The sequence below is a fragment of the Suillus subaureus genome (assembly GCF_016647635.1).
Source record: "Suillus subaureus strain MN1 chromosome Unknown BJ212scaffold_59, whole genome shotgun sequence".
NCBI lineage: Eukaryota > Fungi > Basidiomycota > Agaricomycetes > Boletales > Suillaceae > Suillus > Suillus subaureus.
This window is the reverse complement of record NW_024538615.1, coordinates 26,322-53,333: the sequence shown is the minus strand read 5'-3', so window position 1 is coordinate 53,333 and position 27,012 is coordinate 26,322. Positions and strand designations below refer to the sequence as shown.

The window sequence follows — 27,012 nt, the reverse complement described above, 5'->3', positions numbered from 1 at the left end:
TGCATGCGGTCAACATGGCAACCTCATCTGAACATGCAAGTTCTATACTTTATCTTACCCATCAAACCTTTCTCCAGCCCTGCCTAGATCATGAAACATTGTCCCCTCAATATTTCCAAGGTGAGCACCCAATTCATCAGTCTGAGATGTTGATACTGGTAGATAATCTTGCTGCTGGACTATTTGCTATGACCTTAATCAATAACAAAGCCAATTCAGATGGTCACCACAAATTGTGGGTTTTGTGTTTGAAAGTCCAATGAGGCAAGGAAAATGCTCACCTGGATGCTGAACTCACTGTTAATGACACAAGAGTCTGATACATATGTCACATGCTTCAGATGTGCTAACTTTATTTCAAAGACATATCACCTGCGCTCTTCAGGCTGAAGAAACTTTGAACATAATGGAGTCACAGATGGAAAGGACTCACATCCAGCTTTCCCATGCAACATCTCATGATGTATTGGGCTGTGACAGTCAAGTTTTCCTTGGACTTAGATTTACTTACTTTACTTACCTTTGCCCACCCCACTTTCATTAGTTTAAGTTCGCATTTTTGCTGCTTACTTAAGCATGTCTCTCTTTCACTAGTATCAGTACCAGTCTGAATGACAGTCCTTTTTGATGATAATTTCTACTCTTTGAGCTATGAGCTAAGTTAGAATCCCATGGGCTGAACATACTGCTCTTCACTCAGCAGCTTGGCCAGCTGTCTGTGATGATCAGAGCCCTTGCAAAAGTGAAAAACAAGGTCTCCTCCACTGTCTCTTGCAGGACTCAACTGGAGACATTGTGTGATGAAATGCAAAAACTCTTTCTCAGCAAGGAGGATGGGCTTCCCATGTTGTCTGAGCCAGTTGAATTTGATATCATGAGTTTTGTTTATTCCTACATTCTGCCTGACCCACTAACATCAAATACAGCACATCATTACCATCTGCCTATTGATTACTGTGACAAGATTGCCCAGGTATATTGGTGCTATGTGATTCCTAAAAATCAGTTCCATGCAGTGAGTCTTTAACCTTTTTGACTATCCACCTCTTCACAAGGATGATATCTCTCTCAAGATGAAGGTCAAGCTGTTCTATTTTTTATGCAGCAGGAACAACAATGCCCTATACTCTTATAGTGGTGTCACAGTGTGGTGGAATATGATGCCTCCAAGTGATTCTTTCAAGGCTGATCAGGTGATCCAAGACATCATTAACTTGAATTCATACATTACTGTAGGTATGAAGGCAATCATGGATGATGTCATTGGTCCCTTTGCAACACTCCTACTTGACGATTTGAAGACTGGAGGGTCAGAAGGTTGGCAATATATGAAAAACTTCGACCAGCACTCAACTCACACTTATATGCAGTTCAAGTATATATCAAGCCCAAGCCTTGGTCTACCCAACAAGTCTCTCTTGACAGATGTTGTTGACTGGTGTGAAACTTCAATAAATCCACCAGCTGGTATGATCGTGTGCTCTCTGAGACCATTTTAGAGGCAGTTGCTTTTGGTTGGCATCCTGGACCTAACCTGCCTCCCATGCAATGGTTTTGCATTGAGTGTGTATGCACTTATAAATCAAGCCAAGATGACTGATGTCAGCACCTTTCTGATATTTTGCAGTGGCAGTGCCAATGGGATTGGGGCTTGCATGGAACAATATATTCACAAGATTACTAACAAAGATGCTATCACTACATACAACTCCAGAGTGATGGCCATTGAAGTTAAGGTGGATAACTCTGGTATGGTCCATATGGACATCATTACAGACAACAAGGATCATCACAAATTCTCACATGTCATCTCTACTGTCCCCTTACCCATTCTCCATATTACTGACCTCAGAAAAGCTGGTCTCTCCAATGCAGTTGAATGCTCTATGAACACTGAATTATGGTCTCTCCATTAAGATCGGAATGCAGTTCAGAACTGCATGATGGACAACCAGGATGGATTTATGTGGAAATCCTCTGAATATAGTTGGAGAGCAGACATGTACCGACAGGCCTTTGCACACTGTCATTTATCCTTCCTTTAGAATTTGTCCAGGCTGGGATGATGACCATGCTTATTGCCAGCTATTGCTGGACAGAGGATGCTACTAGGCTGGGTGCATTGATATGCAAAGACGATGCAATGCTGGTACAGCTTGTGATGAAGGAGCTGTGTCATGTCCCACAATCTGGACCCATATTCCATCATATTCCCACACCTTCTGAGCCTATGTCCAGACCCCATTTCATATCTAACTCATTCCTAGTTCTCCCTCCACTGTCTGCCCTACACCTCAGCAGGATCAGCTCCACTGTGGAATTACCCCTAAGCTCTGGACCATCAGATCTCCACTGCTAGCCTGATCCATACCCCCCTATCCTATCCATCCTATGCACACTCCATCCAGCAAGACATCCAGACTTCACCTCATCTCAGATTCTAGACTACATCCACCTTCTCATATATCAGTCCTGTATCTACCTCATCTTCCAGATCCCCAGATCTCTGGATATTAACTCTGGACCTATTCCCACCCTCTGTCTAATATCCTGCACCTATCCCCATTTAGGCATCTCTGCCTTTCTGGCTTTCGGTTACCTCTTGTTCCATCTTGCTTACTGATCCTTGTATAAGTCTTCATTTCCAAGTTCATTTAGTAGTGTTCCATCTTACTTACTAATGTGTTTCCACATGCTTGTACATAGCCCTGCTCCTTTGCTTACTGGTCCCCTCAGATATTCTCCAGTATATAACCCCTGTACATACTCCTGTAGTTTCCTTAGTTTGAATATCATCTTAGACTTTGATCTACCTAAGTCTGTCCTATCCATCAGGCCTAGGGATTGATTCCCTAGGCCAGAGCTTTGCCTTTCTAGCACTTACCCTCTTTCCAGACTTAGGTCCAATCCCTGTCTCTCCAACTCTACCTTAGGGTAGTCTATCTCTATTTGTTTCTATATTGGACTTCATCCAATGTAGCCCCTATTCCTTCCAGACCTCTGGGTGTCCTGTCCTTCAGATGTCCTGCCCTCCATACCTATGGACATCCTGTCCACCTGTCCTCCTGTCCTCCAGGCCTTCAGACCTCCTATCCTCCCATCCTGTCTCCTGTAGAAGTATTACTTTGTAGTGAGAACTCACCTGAGCACTTCCTGCATTCCCCCAGAACTCTCCCACACTCCTCTAGAAGTCCTCTAGCACTCTACTAGAGTAGCCAGCCTCTGGAAGTCCTCCAGACTTTGTCAGACCATTATCAGACCTCATCTGAAATGAAGGGCACATAGTCAGGTAAGGGGCACAGCGTATGAGCTGAGGCCAAGCCCTTCTGAGTCAGTCTCTGTCTTCACTTTGAGCAAACTGGTTCTTAACAAGCTGACAGATTCACACAACATTGATATAAACTATCTACATAACTAGCTGATCAAATGCAATGGATGGAGTTGGTCCCACAATCCATATACAATGGGTCAGCACCATGCACCCTCAAGTCTTCAATTCAATTGTCTCACTTGTATTTTGTTTTCAAGGTGCCCTTGCTTTCTTTGGACCAGGAAAGTTTGGAAATATTTACATGAGCCTCAATAATCCTGCTGTGGGGGGTTATCTTTATTTCACTGGCAAAGCCATCAGTGTATGGCATGCTTGGGTAGAGGGTGCATTGGATGGCACTTGGAGAGCTGTCCTTGAAATGCTTGTTTTCCCTGCTTTTGAATCCTACCGAGACAAGTTCTTTGAGAATTGGGAAGTAGATCCTGAATGGGTTGCACAGAGTGCATTGAAAGCACCTACCAATCATTGTGATGACATCATCAAACAAAGGGTACATAAAGCCAACTATATGTGCAACATGAGCTAACATGAACAAGCATATAGTACATCTAGCTGCAGGAGCTGCAAAAGATGCTGGGCACCCAAGGCATCAAGATCATTGATGACCAGAAGGAGTCTGTACTGGGTTACAAGCAACTTGCCAACCTGAACATTCTGCAGAGTTCAAGAAGATCCCAGATGACAAGAAGCTGAATTTATTCAAAGGCCTGCTCAAAGGTTCACATATCCTCTTCTCAGTGACCTGCTATCAGATGCTAACTCTAGACAGAAATCAACAGCCTTATGAAGTAATCAAACATTTCCAAGAACATGTTCCTCAATATGTACAAGGTCCTTGCCACAGTACCAGATTCATATCCCCTGCTTGAAGCTGCTGTTGTGCATCTCACACATATACTTCATTTCTCCACACATTCACATGTGTGCAGGACCAAACAGTCAAAGCCACAGAGGCTCATGCACTGGAGGCCGAAGTTACTCAATTGCGTGGTGAGAACACTAGGTTTTGACAGTCATCTAGTACTTTTAATGTGTTCAAACACCACATCAAACAGCTGGATGCACATATGCATGAGCTTGTTGTGCAGGGGTCTGAGATCAATGCTGCGTATGATGAACATATGCCTAATCACACAGAGCACTACATGGCATGTTGTTGGTTTAGGTTGGTGTTTTGCAATTGCACAGTGCCAATGGAGGTTCAGGGAATGGGACTTGCAGCACAAGGTTGCATTATCTAGTAGGGACCAAGTGCATGACCTCTGACCATCAAATGAATTAAATCAGGCAAACCTTTTTCATCACAGCCAGCATCAGGGTGAGCTATGCTGCATTCCTTCCTCCACTCCCTTCTGTTTGCTTCATTGTTATACCTTTTGTCTTGCACACTGACACTTCTACTCAGACCACAAGATTATTTCCTGTCTTGCTAAAGCTGACATGATCATGGCCAACTTGGAACACACAAATAGCAGGGTCACAACCATCAAGCAGCAACATATAAGTTTTGTCAGCCTCTATCCCTTGTTCATCAATTTGCTGTTTTTCTATACTATTTGTTACACATCATTTTGCATGTATGCACCCCAAGTTACCACACAGCTGTCATATACTCTATTCTATTGGGTTGGCATATGGCCGCCCCCCTTTGTTGCTATGCGCACATTTTACCCTGCTATTTTCCTTCCAGTTACCACAACTTCTTTGTATGCTTTGCCCCTTTGAAATTCAATTGACATTGACTTTTCCCACAGGAAGCGCTCTGTGGAGAGATCAAGACATTGGACACTGGCAGTGAAAGCAGCAATTTGTACGTCTGTTTCCCATCTTTCATTCCACTTCTCCCTCTGCCCACTCTTTCTGAGTATTTTTGCTTGTCTATGTGCTCTCAATTCAACTGATGTGCATATATTTAACAGCATTGGATCTCTAACATTTTGTCTGTCAGAGCTTGAGTCTGAGTGCACGAGACTCAAAGGTGCCATTGATGTTGCATGAAATGCTGCAGCACAATCAGAGGAGTGGATTTTAGAGAAAGTTGCTTTTGTTTTGAGCCCAGCAATACATGATTGATTGACAATAACAATAGATATTGCACATGCTCACAAAGCAAATGCTGCTCTCACAGAAGTAGATGCTCTGACGACAGAACTAATAACATACAGAGACTACAATGAGCCATGAAGCAAGAACTGGAGATTCTGAAGATGCACCTTTCCCTCATGTGTCATTCTCATTGTGTCAACCCCATGATAGTATGTTGAATTCACAGGTCTTGACCTGGATAATGATTGGTCAAGTCCTGACAAAGACAAAAATGAGGACTACATGTATCTGCCAAATCCAAATGTGGACAAGGCAACTGTACAGCATGTCAAGAGTCTTGAGGTGCTCCTCACAACAAGAATAAATGGGAAGAGTTGACTCAATTTAGGGAGTATTTACTGTTAATTTTGGCCTCTATGTTATGCTTCATTCAAACTTTTTGTTCCACAGATCCTCCACAGATCACTTGAAGCTTCCCTCAAAAGCACACAGGACAACCTTGCTGACACATGCAGAACTTGCCAAGTAACAAATCCTATGTGAGAAACTTGAGACAGATCTGCTTGCTCTGAATACCAATAGTGGAAGCAGGCCAAGAGAGGAGGGTGGGGAGAGTAGGGAGAGTAGGGAGAGTAGGATTTTGGGGCTGGAGCTCAAGTTCAGCTTATAGACCAAGGTGTGTCTACATTTGATTCTGGTGGTTGATACAATTGATATCACAGGACATAGCAGGCCCAAGCACCACATGCTAAACACTGATACCATTCACATCATCCGCTGATACATCAGTCCTTCCTTTTATGACCAGCCAGTGGGATTGTTTCCAGCAATGGAACACAGAGCTTGAGGAAGTCAGTGCCAGGTGTCCCATTTGCATTCATGTCTCTACTCCACCTCTTGTGTTATCACTCACCATGCCCCATGTTAATCCATCCCCAGGAGCTCCACAAACACTACCATGCCATCTCTGAACTCCACACTGAAGTCAGATATCTCCAATCTGAAAACCTCAAGCTCTGCAAGGAAGTCTATTGCATGTAATCATACCGCAAACAAGGCTCTCAAATAACAATGCAACTATTTGGGGTAAATGGAGGTCAAGCATCAAATTGAAAGCTCCTCATGCAGCTGTCCAAAAGCTAGGATGATGAGATTGGAGATGGGACCACTGGTATTGTCAATGTGATCCTCACTTGTGACCATCTCTTTCCTCTTATCAAAATCCATTTGAAGTACTGGCTGGTGCACTTTTGGAGCAGAGCAAAGATCTACTAGAATCCATATAGCAGATAGCTTTGACCAGGCCTGTGCTGTTGCCTGCAAGAAGCTCGACAGCATCTCACATCATGTTGACTTCTCACCCAAGAACAAAGAAAATCATCCCAGGACTGCAATTACCTGTCTAGGCAGCAAAATGTGTGCCAGTCCTTTCTTTCTTTCCTTGAATATGCTTTAAATTTGGCCTAGCATGTTGAAGGAGCTGCAGCAGTTCACTTAGATCATGGTTGATGCTGTTCTAACAGTTGCAGACCTTGAACATCGTAATGTTCCCTTTGATCTCATCAAGGTCAACAGCAAAGTTGGTAGCTGTCTTGCTGACACACACAACACTGATCAAGGGCATTCTCATCAACAAAGATATGTCCCACTAACAAATGCCCCTTTGTGTGCATGATGCATGCCTCATGATCCTCACCTGACCCTTTGAGCCTCCATGACCCAAGACTAAGCATAAGCTTGAAATCACATCTGTAAAGATGTTTAAGCACCTCTGGGATTATGAAAAGGAGAAGTGTGATCGAATCATCCCCTGATTCAAGGATTTTACAGCACAAAAACTTAGAAAGGTAGGCATTGTGTTGGCATGACCTGCTCTTTGTTGAAGAGTGTGCTAACTTCCATGGTGTCACAATCTTTGTGTGTGGAAGCAATAATTAATGGTTTGCCTGCATTCACTCCCAGTGCACTCATCAGTCTTAGTCAAGATCACAGCTGACAGAATGACTAGGCTGCTAAGCACTGAGCATTGAGCTAGTAATTTAAGCAAGGTTCAAAGAATGAATGCCTCAAAGTCAGCCCTGAACTGCTTCTTCCTTTGTCAAATAGGATTCATATTCTGCACCAGGAAAACCTGCTACATGTCTGTCTACCTCATCCCTGTTTGTGCACACTTGGAGTGAGTGTGTCATATGCCATTCTGGACTCTCAACTCTAAATCCAAGATCTGGATCTCAAATGATCTGATCTATCTTTATCTCCCTTCCGGAATCCAAACCCTATATCAGCGCCCAACCCCATTTAGACTGCCCCTGTCTCCAGACTCCAGTTAACCATGTTTTCCTTTTGATTATTGATCCGTTACATACATTTCATTTCTGGTGTTCATTATTTGTGATCTGTCCTACTTACCAATAGACTCTGCATATGCATCATACATAGCCTTTATGTTTGCTGACTGATTCCTATATGATACCTACAGTATATAAACCTCCTGTAACTCTCAGAAATACTCCAGTTCAAATATCATCTTAGTTCCTGCTCATTCCTGTGTCCTCCGGACTCGAGATAAGTCTCTTGTCATATTCCGAGTCTTAGGATTGCATCCTAGGCTACATTTCCAACTCTACCTTAAGGGTAGTCCATCCTCTGTTAGTTTCTAGTCTGGACTTCGTCCAGATTAGTCTTATCCACTTGCCCAGGTAACATCCAGACGTCCGTCGGATTTACCTCACATTTCAGATCTGGACGTCTGTTATCCGCCCTAGTCAAAACCCGGAAACTCCAGACAACTGTTCTAGCCCCTGGAAATTAAGGGCACATACTTGGGAAAGGGGCACAGCATATGAGCTGAGGCCAAGCCCTTGTGATCCGACCCCCTTGAGCACGTGACCTTAACAGAGTGAGTAGAATGGTAAATAAATAAGAGCTCACCAAGAATTGAAACCACCTGATATGTGCCCAATTCTGACAGCATAGTACACATGGCAGGGGTTAGAAGCCTCCATGTTCTAGATTAAATGCAGAAAGGTGCAAAAGTAAACAAAGGTTGCTAAAGTCTAGAAGGAAAACACAGCTCACTGTAAAAGGTTGATTGGTATGAGATGATGTGGTAGACTCATATGCCAGAGGCAGGTCAGTAGTCACCCCATGGACAGCAGGGTTAATACGAGTAGTCAGGGTGGTGGCTGCTATGGCTGCAGCATAGGGAGGTAGAATATCTGAATCTAGATTTCTTGGATGAGATCTAGACGAGTTGGTTGGGCCTTGATGATACTGCCATGGGGGAATAGTGTGTCTATTAACAATTGGGTTTTCGTCATCTTGATAAGTCATCATTTGTTGGATGAAAATAAGTGGCAAGTAAGTTGGGTGCCAACTCAGCAATGAACCATTTCCATGCTATAAGCACCAATCAACAAGAGCATATTCAGCCCAAACATGATGGATGTGGCACTCAATGTCTGCACCCTTGTTCCCATCTGTCCATGAGGTATGTTCTGTGCAAAGGGTTGGGAGGAGGTGATGTAGCCACAGAGATACAAGGCAGGTAAGGGATAGGTGGTAGTTTGAAATATAAGTAGCAAGAGATGTGGGGATTGTTGCACTGGTGAGAAGGGAATTGAATGGGTAGGAAATTGATTTGGTGGTTGTGGCCTCTGAATCTGGAGTTGAGGATAGGACTGAGGAAGGAATTACCATCCCAAGCTAACCATGTGCTGCAACAATATCAGCAAGAAGGATGTGAGCAGGATTTTGGAAGTCAGGATCTGCCTTGTGTCAGTAAATGTGTGCATAGCTTGAATTAAATACACACCAAATAGGACATCTGCCTTGTCTACACCCACTGTATGTTCTGCAAGCCTATCTTAGGCCTGCCAACCCAGAACTCTCATGGTGGTTCTTTATTGCCCCTGTCTTCATCCTTTATATCTTTGTGATCTTTGGATTTTGGTTTCCCTATCCTTATTGCTTGCTCTCTTGCTTGCTCCTCCCAGTTCCAGCCTCTCCTACACTCCATCTCATTGGTGTACCCACTAGTAGGTCTACTAGTTTTGACCCATGAGAAGATTTTGAGATGATGAACCTGGTGTTACTTGCAGCACTGGCTTCCTCAAATTTTTGTTTTGTTTTTGAAGCAGTTCCACTAGACTTGGCTGTACTTGGTGTGTTCACCTTGCTAGTGCACATGACATGCAACTTGATGGCATGGGACAAGCTCTTTGCAAGCTTGCAAGTTGGTGAGTGAGTTCATGTGTAGGCACAAGTATGAGCACATGTGGATTTAAAAGCTTGCAAGATGAATAGTGGGCAACAATGTTGGACTGTTTGTGCTCCATGCATTTGAGATCCTGCAGTACCAGAAGGAGGTACGCTATTGACTTTCCTGACCCTGTCTCACTAGCAAAGACCCCCTTGTACTTCTCACCTTTTGCATATTTCTTGAAAAATTACCTCATTTATGACACTTGAATAGCAGTTGGCTTTGCCCCCTTTTCTAGTGTCCCCTGCAAACCTGACAATAGCCCAGGTATTAAGGGTGAAGAAGAGAACTGAGTGGGGAGGTCTTGGCTTGAAGATGCAGCTGGTGCAGACAGATCAAATTTCTCTTCTAAGGGATTGACTTAAATGGGAGGTTGATGTGCTAAAGCCTAATGTTCTGAGTTGGGGAGGGTGAGTCACCCCAGGGCATGGTGCTATCAGGTGTGCACCTATTTACCAGACTTTGCATGCATGGTGCATCTGCAGGACTGCAATGGTAATAGACTGCTTGAATGAACATAATTTGGTGCTCATCTGGACAGAACAAGAGAGCTTCTCTAAGTAGCATTGCAGAATTGCATCACGAAGCTATTGACCTACCACCTTGAGCAAATAGCAAACAAGAGAAATTTTCAGTGTGGCTGCTTGAAAAGTTGATGTCTCTGCATACAAATTGTACCATTGGCATAGAGTTCCACATGCTGGGCCATTGAAGTTTCTCTCAGAGGTTCCATTATACCAGGAGTGAACAACCAAATCATAGGGGGCCCCTAATCATTGACCTCTTGAACATTCAAGAAGTTCAAGACTTTGAGGGTGTGTGGCTAGATCATGCATTCAATGAGACCACAGCTGATATGATAGGTAAATGAATGACACCCATATTCTGGCACCACACTGTCCTATATGAGGGTTGGGCTCCTTATCAATGATGTAAACTGGAATGCATGAGGACAACACAGTTAGCAAATATGCTGCAGGAGGATAAGTCGCCCTGCTTTGCATGGGGCAAGGTCAACCCATGATCAATGAATGGACCAGTGAAACATGCAGTAAGCCACCACTGCAGCTTTCAGATAAGGGGATTTGGGATGGTAGAATCTCCATCAGCATATGAGTCCCCTAGTGTGAGGTAAGTAAGTCCCTTGGGCACCTGCAGAAAGGGTGCTCACCGCAGCAGAATGATCTGGTGGCAAAATCAATCCCAAGTGAGATCCAGTGCTTCTGTTCATTGAGAAAGACAGTGGCATAAAGGATCCTCAGAATCTCCAGAATTTTCTCAAGCTCCTGCAGCATGTGACTCACCCTCCCTTTGAAGTGTGAGGCATTCTTCACCTTATTGATCTCCAACATGAAGGTCATATTGACAATGAGGGCATTGGAGCTTACAGGGCTTGCCTTGCAGATACAAGAGGCAATGCAGGCTGACATTGAGTCCATTAAAGTACCCAACATCCAACAGCTACTGGACAGGAAGCCTACAAGTACCATGGTCATTATTGATCCAGATGCAGCTGGGCCAAGTAGCAGTCTGTCCCAGGGGAGAAGGGTCAGGTGTCTGTGCACCCTAAGGAATATCACTGTATCTGGGCTGCCTTCCTCTATTTGGTTTTGTAACCAGTTGTTCCCCTCCACTCAAACAGGTTTAACCCCATGCATGCTGTAGGGAATGAGATTCCTCCAGGCATATATCGCCTATATTACGACTCATGACAATTGGTACAGTGTATGACTCACCCTCCATGACTTTCCCGCAAAACATGCCAGAGGCGCGATGCATTCCCGCACTACACATCACCTTCCCATGCATGCGCTTAGCGCGCTCTTCCCACACTCAATCGCACTTTGTCGTGCAGCATCCTGGAGCATCCATCCATCATCCAACCAGTTCCCTAGTGAGTCCTTTCTTGTTTATTCTCATTATCAGACCATATTTAGTATTAGTATGACATTATTTCGTCATGGACCCTTACTTACATACTTAGAGTACTCCCTATTCGCTTCCGAGCCCTGGGAGTGCACCTAGGCATAGCTTACCTGTGGCCTAGGAAGTTTTCATATACCTACCACCACCACAGAATACAGCAACCACCATCATGTCTAGTAGCATCTAGTAGTCAGAATCTATCATCTTCAGCCAGCATGCTATAGTCATCGCCCTAGTCTTCAGCAGCAGCCAATCATCATCTCTTACACATTCACGCACTGTGTGCGCCCTATTCCCATGCTTCACACACCTATGTGCTTGATATTCCCGCACATGCGCTTTCAGCGTGCTTCACCAGAGTTGACCTGGTGTCACTTTGTGGATTTGCTTTCCTTGCTTCCCTTAAGGGTCAAACACATCACTCAGCACACTTTGACTAACACTTAGAGAGTCAGTAGCCTTCCTCTCACTACCAGAGTGAGAGCCCCTTCTTTCTTTCTTTAGCTCTGCAAGTCCAGCAGAGTTGTTGAACCTTCAGCACTGTACAATTCCTTCCACAGTGTGATGACACAGAGAGGTAATGGGTGGGATGCATAGTGCAAATTCCATATCAAACACTTCCCATCCAACAGAGCTTGTCCAACAGCCCTATATGCATCATCAACAAACTGCTTGGGGGAAGATCTTGCAACATCAACATCATCAGGTTGTATTGGGCAGGTATAGTTTGAAAACATGACTCAGCCTTCTCCTCAATATCTCTCAACAAGACACTTTGCAGCTGAAACTCAAGGAAACAGGAGACTGGAAGGTTTGGATCAGGAAGCACAGCTGCACATATCTCATTTGGAACAGCCATAGTCGCATCATAAAGTGACTCCAGGTCATCTGGAATGTCTACTGCAGTAGCTGGGAACATTATCCCTTTACTAATCCATGTGGCAGCTGCTGGATGCATGACTATGCCAGGACAGAAATCATTGTCTTCAGAGATGGCACTATCAGCATCTATGTGATCGCCAGTGTCACTATCTGAGGATAGAGCAATTGTGCTAGGTAATTTGCAGAGCTGCTGGAAGCTACTTTCATTGTAATGTTTGTCCATGGAACCAGTTGCACCTGAGGTGTAGGGTTAGACAAAATGGTAGCAAAGCACTTGGAGCAGAAAATGTTTAGATGATGAAAGAGTCACATTCAAGTTATGAACATAAGACCCAGTACAAGGAAGGTAGGTAGAGAAATACAGAATGTGTAGAATGAATACCTATCCAGTTGGTAAGTCAGATAAGTACCAATATCTCAAATTACTCTTGGCCTAAGTGTTTCTGTTTTCAGTAGCTGTGAAGGGGTCAAACAATCATTTTTTAAAACTCCACTTGCCTGACCATTTCTCCATGCATGTTACCTGAATATCCTGAATTGGAATCTCAGTAACATGTGTTGCCAAAGATAAGAATGATTGATTTGATCCCTGGTGTGAGCTCCTCTTCTGGAATATCAACCCCTTCCCATGACTGTTCAGAGGGTGGAGTGTGAAAATTGGTTGATAGGCACTGGTGACCAGCCCATGAGGTCAACATGTAATGCAAAGCGAAGAGTGGTTCTCAGAGTAATGTGATGTATAACCTTTTTTGGGGATATCAGAGACTCTAAATAAGTACTCCTTGTCTTTGAGGTGTGGTGTTGAAACACTGATATACATCCATATAAATCCAACTCAAAGTCCTCTAGAGACTCAACAGGACAAAGAACTTGCCCTCCTTTATCAGCGCATGCTGGATGTGCATCTCACCCCTAGTCACCATCCAGGAGTCTGAAGGATGTCACTTAGTTCCTGATTATGCAGCACCTGCTATCAGTCATGGTATATCATTAACATAAAACTAAACAGCTTGCTCACTGTCAAGCCTACTGACAATCACATGTCAGAAATGCAACTCAAGCACTGGAAGATGAAGATTAACTCACTACATGACCTGTATGGTCATTCACCACTGTCTCACAACAATCCTTGGACAGAGGTCGACTTGACTCAAAAACTCCATGGAATGAATGGTGACCATGCAGCAGACCAGAAGAAAATCTTTATCAGGCATTGGTTAAAGCCTTCTTCAACAACTGTGCATCTGATGATGCTGTAATTTCTCTTTGTGCTGATGCTCACTCATCAAAAATTGCATCAGCAGGTGCCCAGGACATCTGGGACCAGTTGTTAGTCGGGAAAAGGGCTGTCAGCAAGGAAGCTTTCAAGATACCACCTAAAGAAAAGAAAAAATTGACAGCTTACACCAAAGTCATCTCAAACCACTTAGTTGAGACTAGTTAAGATGTACTGATAGATTCAAGCTAAATGTGCCAAGCCGGTAAGGTCTGCCTGATGATGTGGCTGGTTGTGCAGGCAAAAACAATAGTAGCTAACCATAGGGTCATGAACCTCAAATCAGTCCCACATGTGCCAGCTCACACAGTCACACAAAGTGCATGAGCACGGGAAGAATATGATGTTGGTGGTAGTCTTCAACAGAAATGCATGTAACAGTAGCATTCTGCCATCACTCAATGGTAGGCCATCCAGTCCATATTGATGTCAGTTTGTATGCATAATCTCGTGTGTATATGGAGGTGGATACCTTGTCAATAGCTAAAATTCATACTTGGAACTATGTACAATTAAATTTGATATGAGCTGTTAATGGATACAAAGAAATATGGCTCCAACAATCTAATCTTCATCTGCCTCTGCATCCCATGTCTTAAAACCAGCAAGTGTTCCCCACTCAAATTGAACCAGGTGAAATGGTAATGGTGGGGGAGTGGCCTCCCTCAGCTCCACAGTGGTGGAGTCACATGCACTAACAGGCAACATAAAAGGTGTTGCAGTGCATGATGGAGAGGGAGAGAAGAGGGGAGATGTCAGACATTCTGGGGTTGAAGGGGGTGATGGGGTACCCAAGAAGAGATAAGGCATTCATAGGGCTACCCTCTTGATACTGGTATGGTAAGAACATTTCTGGGTTGAAGGAGGTGAAGGGTTTGATGTGGGGTTTGGTACTTATAAGAGTACCCTCTTAACATGAACTGGTGGAGGCACACATGGCTTCAAGATTACTGTTAAGTGATAAGAGGTGAGGAAAGGTGATGACATACCTTTTCAACTGTAGGGTCTGCATTGTCCATAAGCCATTTGTGTTTTGGTATTTGTGACTGTGACAAGGGAGCAGGTTTGTGGCAGATCACAGTCTTGGGATGAGAGGAGTTTTTGTGAGAACTTCCAGACTTGTGATAAGAAGTGACCATGGTGGAGGTGTAGTAGCTGAGGATGAAGTTGAGAGGGAGAGCATCCAAAATTCACAATCAAGTGGAGCTGTGGATCATGTGAACCTAGTCTGCCAAGGATTTCATACAACAATCAACTCCTGTGTTCACCAAGCTTGCCAGGAATACAGATGGTCGCATGGGTATGATTATAACTGGCAGGTAACAGGTTTAGGTGACTTTGAAGTGCTTTCATGGGTTCTTGAAGAACAGTTTTGAGAGTCATATGATGAAAATCCAGTGTCAGGTTGGTGATACAAAGTTCAAGGGTACGAAGATCCTGAGATACAAGCTTAGAAGTCCCATGTAATGCAGGCATATAAGATATGTGAGGTATGGTAGGAGATGTGTGAGATGCGGAAGCACCCTAAGACTATTGTGTCCTTCAGGGAATGAGCATGCCTCTGGGAGCTGGAGCGTCATATTTTTATTCTATCCCAAGCAAACACAGAACCCATGCAAGAGGGCACAGAAGATAAAGCAAAACTTTATAACCAAGGGCATCAAAGGGTAATGCCTGTGTATCGAAACTCTTACCATAAATACCCTGCCCTGCTTCTTGGTTGTATACAGCACCTGCAACAGGTAAAGTCTTCTCTATCAGTAGAAAGTCAATGCCTTCCTGTTCACCATTGTTAGCTTTCTCGATATTCTCAAGTGTGCTGTTTAAGACAAGTACCATCACCTCAACCTCTTTGGCACAAGTCTTGGGCATGGCAGTCAGTACACATGTGGCATATTGAGCAAGGTCCTTCATTGTAATATTCTCAATAAGACTGAACATCATTATGGAGAATAGCTTATGAATCAGTGTAGAATACACCTTCAACACACATGGGCTGATTCACTGAGAGGTCACCCCAGATGTGGTGCATGAGGTCTGCCACTGAGGTGTCAACCAATGGACTGATTTGTGATCACAAGTGTGGGGAGTGAGTAAATTTGATGTGTAAGGATGGAACCATGACTTACATTCAAAATAGCTCCCTGTGATTAGCATTAATGATCTAAAAACAGATAAACAATTATTGCATTTTGCTCACAAAGTGCTTGCCTTCCTTGTTTATTTTTATGTTCATTCCATACCTCCAGATCAGATGGCCAGTACTTACATTCATCAACATTGTCCTATGGAACTGGGATCTCATAAACCCAGAACTTACTGTCACAATAGAAAACATGCATTTCAGTGTTGAACTCTTCTCAGGCACAGAGGACAAGCAGAATTTTTGGTTTGGTAACACAAAAGTTGAGATGTTGGGTGTGGAGATGCTCCACCTTTTCAACAAGTACCACAGTCTCCCCAATGTTTCTGACTTCACATCTGTCTGCAAGATCTTGTAGACCCCTTCACATTCTACTGGCAAGTGCAGCCTTGGTTCAATGGAAGTGCTGGTGGATCATCTAGCCCAACATGGGTTTTTGAAGACGGTCATGACACTTCCATGCTTGACCTCAGTGGACCATTGGCTGGCCAAGGTAGCGTTATGCATACACTTGACATCTTCCTGGATGTTGACTTCAAACTCCACCAGTGTCAGCATCCAGCTCCCTCAGAATCAAACAAGCAGTCAGATCTTGGTTTTATGGAGAGAATGTGATGGTATGTGCCTGGAGCATACAGAGATCATCTCTCACATGTTGTGAACACCTCCCATCCCCTCTGAGAACTTGCAAAAACACACATGCTGTGAAGGAGTCATATAATGTGGTTGTATCAGCCATCAAGAAGTTCCAGGACTCACACATATGCATTGCATGCTTATATGTTGTCACTATGGCACAATCAATGGCAATACTGGTCAGATGCCCTGTATTTGTGATGATGCAGAGGATGGAGTGACAATGGAAGCAAACAGGACACTTGATTGGCACTGGTGGTAATGAGTTGTTGCTGTTGCTGAAGACAGTCAATTACAGCTCCTCACTGCCCAATCAAGTGAACTCACTTTGTTGATCTGGGGAAATAGAGCCTTCCGATGCTACATGTAAATTAGATCCTAGAAGATGCATTAGGTCTGGTTGCATATCTGATATAGGTGTCTTACCTTTTGGATTTGGATACCATTGGAAGACAAGTCTTGCATTAGTCAAAGAGCAGAAGCAAATGAGTCTTGAGGAACAACAGAACCCAGTAGAGCATAGGAGTCTAACATAGTGCAAAAACCATGCAAGATGGCAAGCAGTAGCACAGCATGACTGCACCTGCAGTCATATACATTCCTAATAACTTGTAGTCAATTTACTGGTATTGCATTTATGTAACTCACCTTCTTTGTGCAGTGTAGCAATATTACTTTTTAACAACAATGGTATCTGGTGCAATGGGCTGTGCCTGCCTTTGACTGCCCACTCACCAGAGCTTGTGATAAGGCTTTCAGAATGGTTTTGACAATTGCATGTAATGCAGGGCCATTCAAATTTACTTCTACAATTCTGCTCAGGTGGACCTGCAATTGCTCAAGTACTAAGAGTTGTACAAAGAAACATCCACCAAAGTAGCAACTTGCCATACCCTCCTACCAGACCATCTTGGAGTTCTGCTGTGTAAAGATCAGACAAAGCATGACTGGAAGCCTTGGAAACCATGTTGTATATTCCAGTAGAGGCAAATTCAGAATTGATAAGTGAGTGATATGTTATCTATTGCAGTATTGCTATGGTTTTCAATCAGCCTGGATCCTGACCATTTGAACTTCAAAACCATGACTCATTGTTATGTGGGAGAAGCAAGATTTTTTTTGAGCAAGCCACATGGATGAACAACTTCAAGCTGTCTTCCTATTTATATTAGAATCTGCCTACAGACATACAGAAAACTATTCTCCATAGTCTATCATTCATTAATCATGATTACACTGTTTTAATACAAAAGTCATTCCTCATCATCGAATGAGCCCAGGACCAAAACTGGCTACCATTAATGGGATTATGAGGCCCATCCCAACCATGAGTGCCAGTATGCATCCAATCCTTGTAGAGAAAGATAGTCCAAATTCAACCATAAATACACCTGTGAGAAATCCGAGGATGGAAAATGCCAAACTGCAGTGGTCCCATAAGTAATAAGACATCTTGATACAAGTTTTGATTACCTTGTCAGATACAAAAAACTTGGTATACTTGTGATGATCACAAGACTGGCCATCTTCCCTTGAAGGTAATACACCTGTCAAATTGGTGATGTCAGGTCCATGTTACAAAAAAAGAAATCATCTGAACTGCAAAGTCAAGGGATTTTAATCTGTGGTCAAAGTGTTGTGCTATTGTGCACCCAATCATACAGTAGAAACTGAGAACAAAAGAGATGGAGCACATCATTTTTGTAGCAAATTGCATGCCTAAACCTGGTACAGCAAGGATGCTGGCATTGACTGCCATGATAATGCTTGCCTGTCAGAGAAGACAAAGTCATAGTGAGCATGTTCATTTGGGTCCATGACAGAGCACTTATGATGGTTGTTTGAGCTTTAGCCTGGGCACTAAAATCATCAGTAAAACTCCTGATATCCACCCCATTCACAAGGCCATCAATGTAAATCTTTTTAAGGCATTTGAGTACCATTAATGGAACCAAAAACATGGCAATTGCAATGCCAGTCATAAATGGAGAATCTTCAATGTCTCTATGTTTTTCAGCTAGTGAGTGTATTTGCATCAAGCAAGCTTTGGGCTGGCCATGATGGTTCAAGTATTCATGATGACCTGTTTCAATTGCTCAAATCAATGATGTCCAGTATGAGAAAATGACATCATATGGAGTATATGCAATATTTTGCCTTGTGAAAGATAAGTTTTATGATTCAGTTTTTATAAAGCTCATGCACCACAGATTGTGATACCTGGCCCATTCATGGTCCCATCAGGTTCTGCGAGTTTCTCTGTGTCAGTCATCAATTTGATAATATTAATGCATGTTGAGAGATGAGGTGAAGGTACATGCTATCAATGGTCAGCTCAGCAGTCATTTCCTTCATCTGGTCTAGAGTCCAGAATATTGAAACTGCTGTTGATTGCTCAATGGCCAATGCTTCTGGTTGTTGTTCAGTCATTTTGATTGGGCTCTACAATGCTAAATAACTCACCCACATGATACCAGTTCAGCTGAATTTGCAAAGCTCTTATTTCTGAAAGAGGGATTGTGATTTCATGAGGAAAATATTCAACATGTTTCCTACTTGATCAGTAAGAGATGTTGTGTCATTATAACAACCTTTGTCAATGGCTCACCAATATTGAGCCTCCAGTTTGAGCCCTGTACAATCAAGTCCAAGAATTAATGTGCAAAAAGTGATGTACTTTTATGGTTCCAGTGCAACACCATCAATTCCTGGAAAAGAAGGTAGCCATTTACTGGCTCTACCCAGGTAATGATATGATTCTCTGGGACAACATAATAGTATGGATAGATTTCCTTTTCTCTCACTATCATTGGCTCCATGACTAGCAGACATCACTTTCCATTTAGCTTAGCCCTTGAAGCTTCAATCCAAGACTCAAACCTCCAGAGCTGTTCATCTGAACAAGTCCTCAAGTTCATTTTGACATATGTTCACTTTATTATCAGGAAGTAAGTGTGTAACTTCAAATACCAGCCTGCACCCACCATTTTTGCATTATAGTTATATGTGGCTACTGACAGGTGAACCAACTCAGTCCAACCACCATGCACTTCAGATCTGTTGATGTCATCACAAAGGAAGGTCACTAACTGAGATAACTCAATCCACATTGCATTGACCTCATAATCATGATGTGGAGAATTCCTATTTTATTAGGTGAGTACTTGGTGTATGTGCTATAATGATCACACTCACAGTGGTGACCTTGCCACTCCAGTGTATCACCCAAGCTGCATTGGCCAGATTGGGACACTGTAATCGAGCAGCTCCAAGGTCTGTTAATAAACTCTTTCAGCTGGGGTCTTGACATCATGACCTAGACAAACAGCTTTAGAGCCCATGACTAAACACAGTATGTACCATCATGGTCATGGCCATGGTTCAACATTCACATAATGGTAGTCTGTGCTTGGTATTTTCATATTTCACTGATCATAATTAAATAGTTCTGCTGGGAACAACCTGGAAACCAGGGATATAGTTAGCAACCATGCAGTTGGAGGGATGTAGCAAGGGTAAGTAGCATCATTATGGTACTACTGTGTGCTAGTGTCATATCCGCATATCCAGACCTCAGATCTGACCCTTGTCTCATCTCAGATCCACATCTTATCTCCAATCCTATCCACATCTTATCTCCCTCCAACATCTCATCATCCAATCTGTTCCACTTGTCCAGTCTGGTCCACAACTCATCTGAATCCACAACCAGCACTCGTCTCCTTTCGGTAACCCCTTAACTCCGGTATTTCGGTTATCTGTATATCCATCCTGCTCCCTTATCCGCTACCTATGTTTCATTTCTGTTTCATGATTTGTGATCTGTTTCTACTTACCAATAGACTATCCACATGCTTCGTACATAGCCTCAGACTCTGCTGATTGATCATTCCGTTAGATACCTATAGTATATAACCTCCTGTAACTTTCTGTAGTACCTCAGTTTGAATATCATCTTAGTTCTACTCATTCCTGTCCTCTGGACTTGAGTACCTCTACTCTTGTCACCCTCCGAGGCTTAGGATTGATTCCTATAGTCTATTCATATCCGCCTCTGTTCCCAACAGTCCATTACCATTAGTTTCTAGTCTGGACTCATCTGGATTAGCCTTGTGATACTTATCTCTCATCCAGAAGTCATTCGGATCCATTACGCTACTCATCCGACCTTCTGGACGCGCTAGTCTTGCCTTCCTGAAATAAGGGGCAATACTCAGGTAAGGGGCACAGCGCACGAGCTGAGGCCAAAGCCCTTCAGATCTAGTTACCCTTTGAGTACAACCTTAACAGCTAGCCTGAGTATGTACATAGTCCACAAAAAAATCAGATTGATCATTGGCACAGTGCCTGAGATATTGTACAATTGCTAAATTATGGTATGGTTGTTGTAGTGCTGAGGTGTGGGGGATTGAAGATATGCTACAACTATGCATAGTGATAGTGATGTGGGTATAGGGATGCTGTACACCTGCATGACACCAAATCTAAGTTATTATAGCTACATGGAAGGGCATGTGTGATCATGATAGTGCTAACAAAAATTGTATAACTTGCCTGAAGTGTTGTTTTTGCCTTGTTTACAGCACACATAAATGTGGTTCTGATTACTGCAGCCAGATGGTGCAGAGGTGGGATGGTGACTGATTGAACAGGATGCTAGATATCTCTGGTAAGCCCATTTGTGACTTCAAGAAGTTCCTGATAGACTTACCAAATTGAACCACATGTCAACCTGAGTCTGATGAAAATTGTGAATTACTGGTCGCTGATTATGATTGTTACTTACTAAAATTCTTCTGCCTATCATCAGCAATGATCCCATACAAGCTGTGTGATTTGTGTGAGACATTCAAGTGTTATGATATGTTATGATATGGGGACTGACAGCTTGACAGGGGCTATTTACCATAAGTGATGCAAATGGAAGTTGTATATTAGCATGGGTAAAGCAGATTGTCAATTATCTATAACCAGAACTTCAATCACTTGAATCAGTGAAGTGCCAAACAACATCAAACTTACATAATTCAGTAAGGCCCATCCTTGATACCCCATGGACTCAAGTGATAGAGAACTTATGATCTTGATACAAATAAGCGACCAGATGTCACCATTTTTATTTCTCAAGCCACTAACTTCAATTCAGCATGTTGAATTGACTGACTCATGTTCACAGCACCTTGTAGTGACAGCATATCTGACTCTTTTGCCTCAATCACTGGATCAGTCTGTTGTTGGGTGCACCAGGATGCATATATGCATCACATTGCTGGTCCTGGGGTAGCACAGAGTTGTATGACTGTGTAGGGAGATCAGAGGAAGTAAAAGCAGTCAAAGGTTACATGCTACTGCCCAGGGCAAAAGTATAGTGTATTGCAGCTGGTCCCTGAGTAGGCAATGATGGTCTCAACAACTTAATATTGTATTGCCATGTCTGATGGGTGTTGCAATATGTGCATTAGGCTGGCAAGTGAATATGACTTTTAAAGCTGTGCATTTTGGCAGTTTCTGTCCAACTAAGTCCAAGTATTCAATTTCCTGTAGGACTGGACCTAATCAGGGTAGGGAGTCTATTTCTATGTATATTTAGGGTGTACCTATGACCTAGCTACTTCAGAATATCTACAATGTCCTTCCATAGGAACATGAATATATAATATCGCATTTTTGACATGTTTGATGTGTTTCACTCCCTTACTCTTACACAAATAATCCAACCTGCTCATATATCATCAGTGATACATATATCAATGCTTTGAATACCAAGGATCAGCTCAAAATAGGCTGGAGTTTTTAGGTAGTGTGTATACTTGCTATTTCTGCTGATAAGGGGCCTATACCTTCAAAACATCAAGGTTTAATAATTGGACACCTGGAGTACATTTCAAGTATATGACAGCATCATGTCTAGAATCTTGTTGGTCCACAATACTTCTGAGGAAGTCACACACCTGCAGCAAATCACACAACATTTTTAACAGGTACAATTCTGCCTCCTGACAATTGGAGAAACCTGCCTGCAGGGATGGGTCTTCCATGACAAGCTTTGCTAGCTCATCTGACAAGGTAGCCATATTGGACTTGAGTCTGACAATGTCGCAGGAGGGGGATCAGGGATCTGCACCAGTGAATGCTTCATTGGTGCCTGCTTGAAAGTTGTTGGGGGTAGTATTTTGGAGGTTCTCACCTGGATGGTCCCTGGATGTGGTATGCTGGTTGTCTACCTAAGTGGGACTATGATTGTATGGGGCATTACAGTGAATCTCCAATATGTCCATTGTTGCAGGTGCAGTTGTAGGTGGGGAAAAATTCGCAGATGCTAGAGTAGGGGTGGCTGGAGGGCTTAGGTGATGACACAGGCCTGAAGAAGTAGGTGGTGAAGTTAAAAGGAGCAGAGGGTGGCCTGCAAGGGATCTGTCAGAGGTTATAGGTAGAATGTGTGACCCACCTAGTAAAATATGTTTAGATGCAGATGTTGAGGGACTGTGGACTGGTGTAGGGAACAAGAATCCTCTAGGCATATATTGTGCATATTTCGACTCACAATGATTGGTACAGTGCATCACTCACTGTCTATAACTGTCCCGCAAAATGCACCAGAGGCACAACACTTTCCTGCATTATGCGACACATTCCCATGCACGCACTTGGTGCGCTCTTCCCGCGCTCGGTCCCCCTTTGTCATGCAGCATCCCAGAGCATCCATCCATCGTCCAACCAGTCCCCTGGTGCATCTCTTTCCATTTATTTTCATTATCAGACTATATTTGGCATCATATGATACTATATTTCATCATGGACCCTTACTTACATCACTTACATACATAGAGTGCTCCCTGTTCGCTTCTGAGCCCTGGGAGTGCACCTAGGCACAGCTTACCTGTTGCCTAGGAAGTTTTGATAGACAAACCACCACCAGATACACCTACCAGAAAATACACAAACCACCATCATGTCACTTAGTACTCATAGTGAGAATCATCATCCTCAGTCAGCATGCTTCAGTCATTGAGAGTGGACAAAAGAACTCAGTGAGAACAATAACAGGAACATACAAGACAGGCAGTTGGATGCTTTTGGCTGCAGTACCCTTGCTATTCCAACACTCCCCCTCAAGGTGAGCACAGTCCAAGTTTGACAGTGAAGTGCTTGACTTTTGGTGAGGGCAATGCTTTGGTTAATGTGTTGGCAACCATGTCTCCAGTTGGGCAATAGATAAGACATAGTTTGTTGTTGTCTATGACCCATCAGATGAAATGAAAACAAATGTCGATGTGCTTGGTTCAAGCATGGTATTGGTGATCTTTGGTAAGGGTGATAGTGGATTGGTTGTCAGAAAAGAGGGTGGTGGGCTTGGTGATAGGAGTGAACAGCTCTCCAATGAGAGATCAAAGCTGCAATGCTTCTTTCATTGCATGGGTGGCTGCCATGTATTCGCTTTCTGTAGTTGAAAGGGAAATGATATCTTGGCACTTTTAAGACCATGAAACAGCTCCACCATCAATGAAAAAGGCATACCCTGAGATAGCCTTCCTGTCTTCAGCCATACTACCATCTGCATCTGCATATCCAATCAATGCTCCTTCCACTCCTCCTTAAGTCAATTTCAAGTCTTTTGTCCCCAGAAGGTACTGGTAGATGCATTGAACAGCATCCCAATGGGCCATTCCTGGGTTTCTGGAGAAGCATGAAACTGTTGCCACCACATAGGAAATGTCTGGTTGGATTCCAAGTGATGCATACATAAGAGATCCAACAGCTTCTCAATAGGGTATGTGTCACATGGCTGCAAATTCAGTGCCTGTGGATGGTGACTGACTGGAATGTAACTTGGTACTGGGTTACATAGGGTTTGAAACAGGCTTGAGATCCTCAAAACTGAAATGACAAACAATAGAGTCAATGTAGAAACATTGTAACAAGGAAATGGTGCATTCATCACAATTCCATGTGACTTTGATTCTGAGCAACCAGTGGAGTTTGCTGAGGTTGGTGATTTCCACATACTGTTAAGAACCATGCTCAAGGGAGAGAGAGACTGACTCAGAGGGGCTTGGCCTCAGCACATATGCTGTGCCCCTTACCCGAGTATGTGCCCTTCATTTCAGAGGAAGTCCGATGATGGTCTGACAAAGTCCAGAGGACTTCCAGAGGCTGGCTACTCTGGTGGAGAGTGTGGGAGGACTTCCGGAGGAGTGCAGGAAACGTCCAGAGGAGCGTGGGAGAGTTCCGGAGGGATGCAGGAAATGCTCAGGAGAGTTCCCACTGCAAGGTAATACTTCTACAGGAAAACAGGATGGAAGGATAGGAGGTCTGGAGGACAGGAGGACAGGATGTCCAGAGGTCCGGAGTACAGAGGACAGGAGGTCTGGAGGTATGGAGGACAGACATGGAGGTATGGAGGATGGAACATCTGAAGGTACGGAGGGTGGAACATCTGAAGGACAGGATGTCCAGAGGTACAGAGGACAGGAGGTTCGGAGGTCCGGAAGGAATAGGGGCTACATTGGATGAAGTCCAATGTAGAAGCAAACGGAGGTAGACTACCCTAAGGTAGAGTCAGAGGGACAGGAAGTGGACCTATGTCCAGAAAGAGGGTAAGTGCCAGAAAGGCAAGACTCTAGCCTAGGGAAGCAATCCCTAGACTTGGGACAGAGACATAGGGGGCAAATCCGAAGGTCCAGAATTCCAGCCTAGGTAATCCATCCCTAGGCCTTATGGAAAAGGACAAACTCAGATGGACTGAAGTCTGGAAGAAGATTGGGCAAGTCTAAGGTGATATTCAGACTGAGGACTCTACTGTAGTTGTACAGGGGTTATATACTAGAGGCTATCTGAGAGGATCAGTAAGCAAAGGAGTAAGGCTATGTACGAGCATGTGGAAACACATTGGTAAGTAAGACAGAACATAAGTAAATGAACTTGGAGATGAAACTAGTACAAGGATCAATCAGCAAGATGGAAACAGAGATAACCGAGAACCAGAAAGGCAGAGATGCCTAAATGGGGATAGGCGCAGGATCTCGGACAGAGGGTGGGAATAGGTCCGGAGATAGTACAGTTAATATCCGGAGGTCCGGAGATCTGGGGATCTGGAAGGCAGGGCGGAAACAGGACTGAGATATGTGAGGTGGTGGATGTAGTCCAGAATCCAAGAGGAGGTAAAGTCTGGATGTCTTGCTAGGCAGAATGTGTGTAGGGTGGACAGGATAGGGGATCCAGGAATGAGTTGGATATGGGGTCCGGAAACAGGTCCGGAAAGCGTGGGAATATGATGGGATCTATGTCTGGCATATGGGATATGACACATACTTTCTAATCTGATTCTTCAGCTCACTTATTTCATCCATCAACTTAGCTGCAAGTGTGCAGTCATTGACATGCACAACAATGATGGTGTGTTCCTCATTCTGCTTCCTCCTATAGAATACTGCTTGGTCCACTGTGCACTGTGTAAATCCCAGCTTCTCCACCAAAATCTCCACAAGTTGTTGGTACCAGCACTGGCCACTTTGCTTCAGACCATACAAGGTCTTGTAAAGGCAACAAACTTGATTTGGGTGCTCAGGGAATTCAAAACCTGGAGGCTGGTGCATATAGATTACTTCATTGTCAGTGAGTTTACCATTCAAGTATGCTTCTTTGATATTAATTTGATGAAGTTCTAGGTTCAGGTGTGCAGATAAGGCAAGGACCATCCTGATGGAGGATAGGTTTGCAATGGGTGCATAAGTATCAAAGAGATCAACACCAGGTACTTGGGAGAAGCCTTGAGCGACAAAGTGGGCTTTGTGGCAAACCACATTTCCTGTAGCATCTTTCTTTGTGTGGAAGACCCATTTGGAGCCTACAAGTTCCCAAGTTCCAGCCACTTGCAGAGTCGCTAACTCTTCTCTGATACCTTCTTCCCATTGTACCCAGTCAGTGTTACAGTGCCCCACTCTTTTTCTCATCATCACTGCGGACTCCTATATGGCTATACTTCTAACACTTCCTTTTCACTGCACTGTTTCCTCATGGTCTCCCTTATCTTTGACTCATACCTTGTTTTCCCATAACCTTCCTTTCTTAGTAGCTGTTACCCTTTGCCAAGCCTGGTCTGTGCACAATTCCCTTACGTATATAAACCCTAGTTACCACCTGTATTTTCTCTAACTTGAATCTACTTGGTTCTCCTTGATACTTGAACTCTAGCTCCTTGGGAAGGAGGCTAGCCATTGTCCCATTTGAACTCTAGATCCTGCAGGAGTCTAGACGATCACTCCTGAGGGAGGCATTGACTCAATAAGGCCTAGTCCTTGATCGACTTTGATCTAGATTCCTTGAACGATGCTCTATCCGAGTTCATAACAAAAGATTCAAGTTACCTTTGAACCCCTCCATCTGTAGGGCTTTACTCTTTGAACCTATGAAACTGATTGATTGCCAAAGTGGCACCCTCCAAGAAAAGCAAGAAGGCTTTCTCTGAACGAACTGGGATCCCATACAGTCCCTATCCACCCAACTCTCCC

The 27,012-nt window shown here is 43.6% G+C and overlaps 5 protein-coding genes across 5 annotated transcripts; 3 read left to right on the top strand and 2 right to left on the bottom strand.

Moving 5' to 3' along the window:
- Positions 1-1,019: 1,019 nt before the first annotated feature.
- Positions 1,020-1,499, top strand: BJ212DRAFT_1284503 (toxophallin; the record flags this gene model as incomplete). Its single annotated transcript, XM_041331827.1, has 1 exon — positions 1,020-1,499. A coding segment is annotated over one exon (480 nt), but the record flags the coding sequence as incomplete, so codon positions are not given.
- A 1,964-nt stretch (positions 1,500-3,463) lies between these two features.
- BJ212DRAFT_1304329 (uncharacterized protein) lies at positions 3,464-5,329 on the top strand (the record flags this gene model as incomplete). Its single annotated transcript, XM_041333573.1, has 10 exons — positions 3,464-3,467; positions 3,529-3,821; positions 3,884-3,992; positions 4,097-4,155; positions 4,261-4,321; positions 4,497-4,582; positions 4,639-4,649; positions 5,022-5,037; positions 5,086-5,141; positions 5,251-5,329. The coding sequence occupies 10 exons, from the start codon at positions 3,464-3,466 to the stop codon at positions 5,327-5,329; spliced, it is 774 nt and encodes a 257-aa protein (XP_041186876.1).
- A 1,191-nt stretch (positions 5,330-6,520) lies between these two features.
- Positions 6,521-6,833, top strand: BJ212DRAFT_1284477 (uncharacterized protein; the record flags this gene model as incomplete). Its single annotated transcript, XM_041331825.1, has 2 exons — positions 6,521-6,609; positions 6,653-6,833. Coding segments are annotated over 2 exons (270 nt in total), but the record flags the coding sequence as incomplete, so codon positions are not given.
- An 8,431-nt stretch (positions 6,834-15,264) lies between these two features.
- BJ212DRAFT_1304326 (uncharacterized protein) lies at positions 15,265-17,468 on the bottom strand (the record flags this gene model as incomplete). The annotated part of the gene is made up of 13 exons (XM_041333572.1): positions 15,265-15,290; positions 15,417-15,655; positions 15,714-15,765; positions 15,852-15,866; positions 15,992-16,007; positions 16,043-16,236; positions 16,321-16,431; positions 16,502-16,567; positions 16,625-16,690; positions 16,829-16,879; positions 16,928-17,084; positions 17,237-17,329; positions 17,403-17,468. 13 exons carry the CDS (start codon positions 17,466-17,468, stop codon positions 15,265-15,267), a joined length of 1,152 nt encoding a protein of 383 aa, XP_041186874.1.
- A 1,230-nt stretch (positions 17,469-18,698) lies between these two features.
- On the bottom strand, positions 18,699-19,879 carry BJ212DRAFT_1304325 (uncharacterized protein; the record flags this gene model as incomplete). The annotated part of the gene is made up of 7 exons (XM_041333571.1): positions 18,699-18,760; positions 18,965-19,006; positions 19,110-19,134; positions 19,486-19,558; positions 19,592-19,620; positions 19,697-19,753; positions 19,862-19,879. The coding sequence occupies 7 exons, from the start codon at positions 19,877-19,879 to the stop codon at positions 18,699-18,701; spliced, it is 306 nt and encodes a 101-aa protein (XP_041186873.1).
- Positions 19,880-27,012: the final 7,133 nt, after the last annotated feature.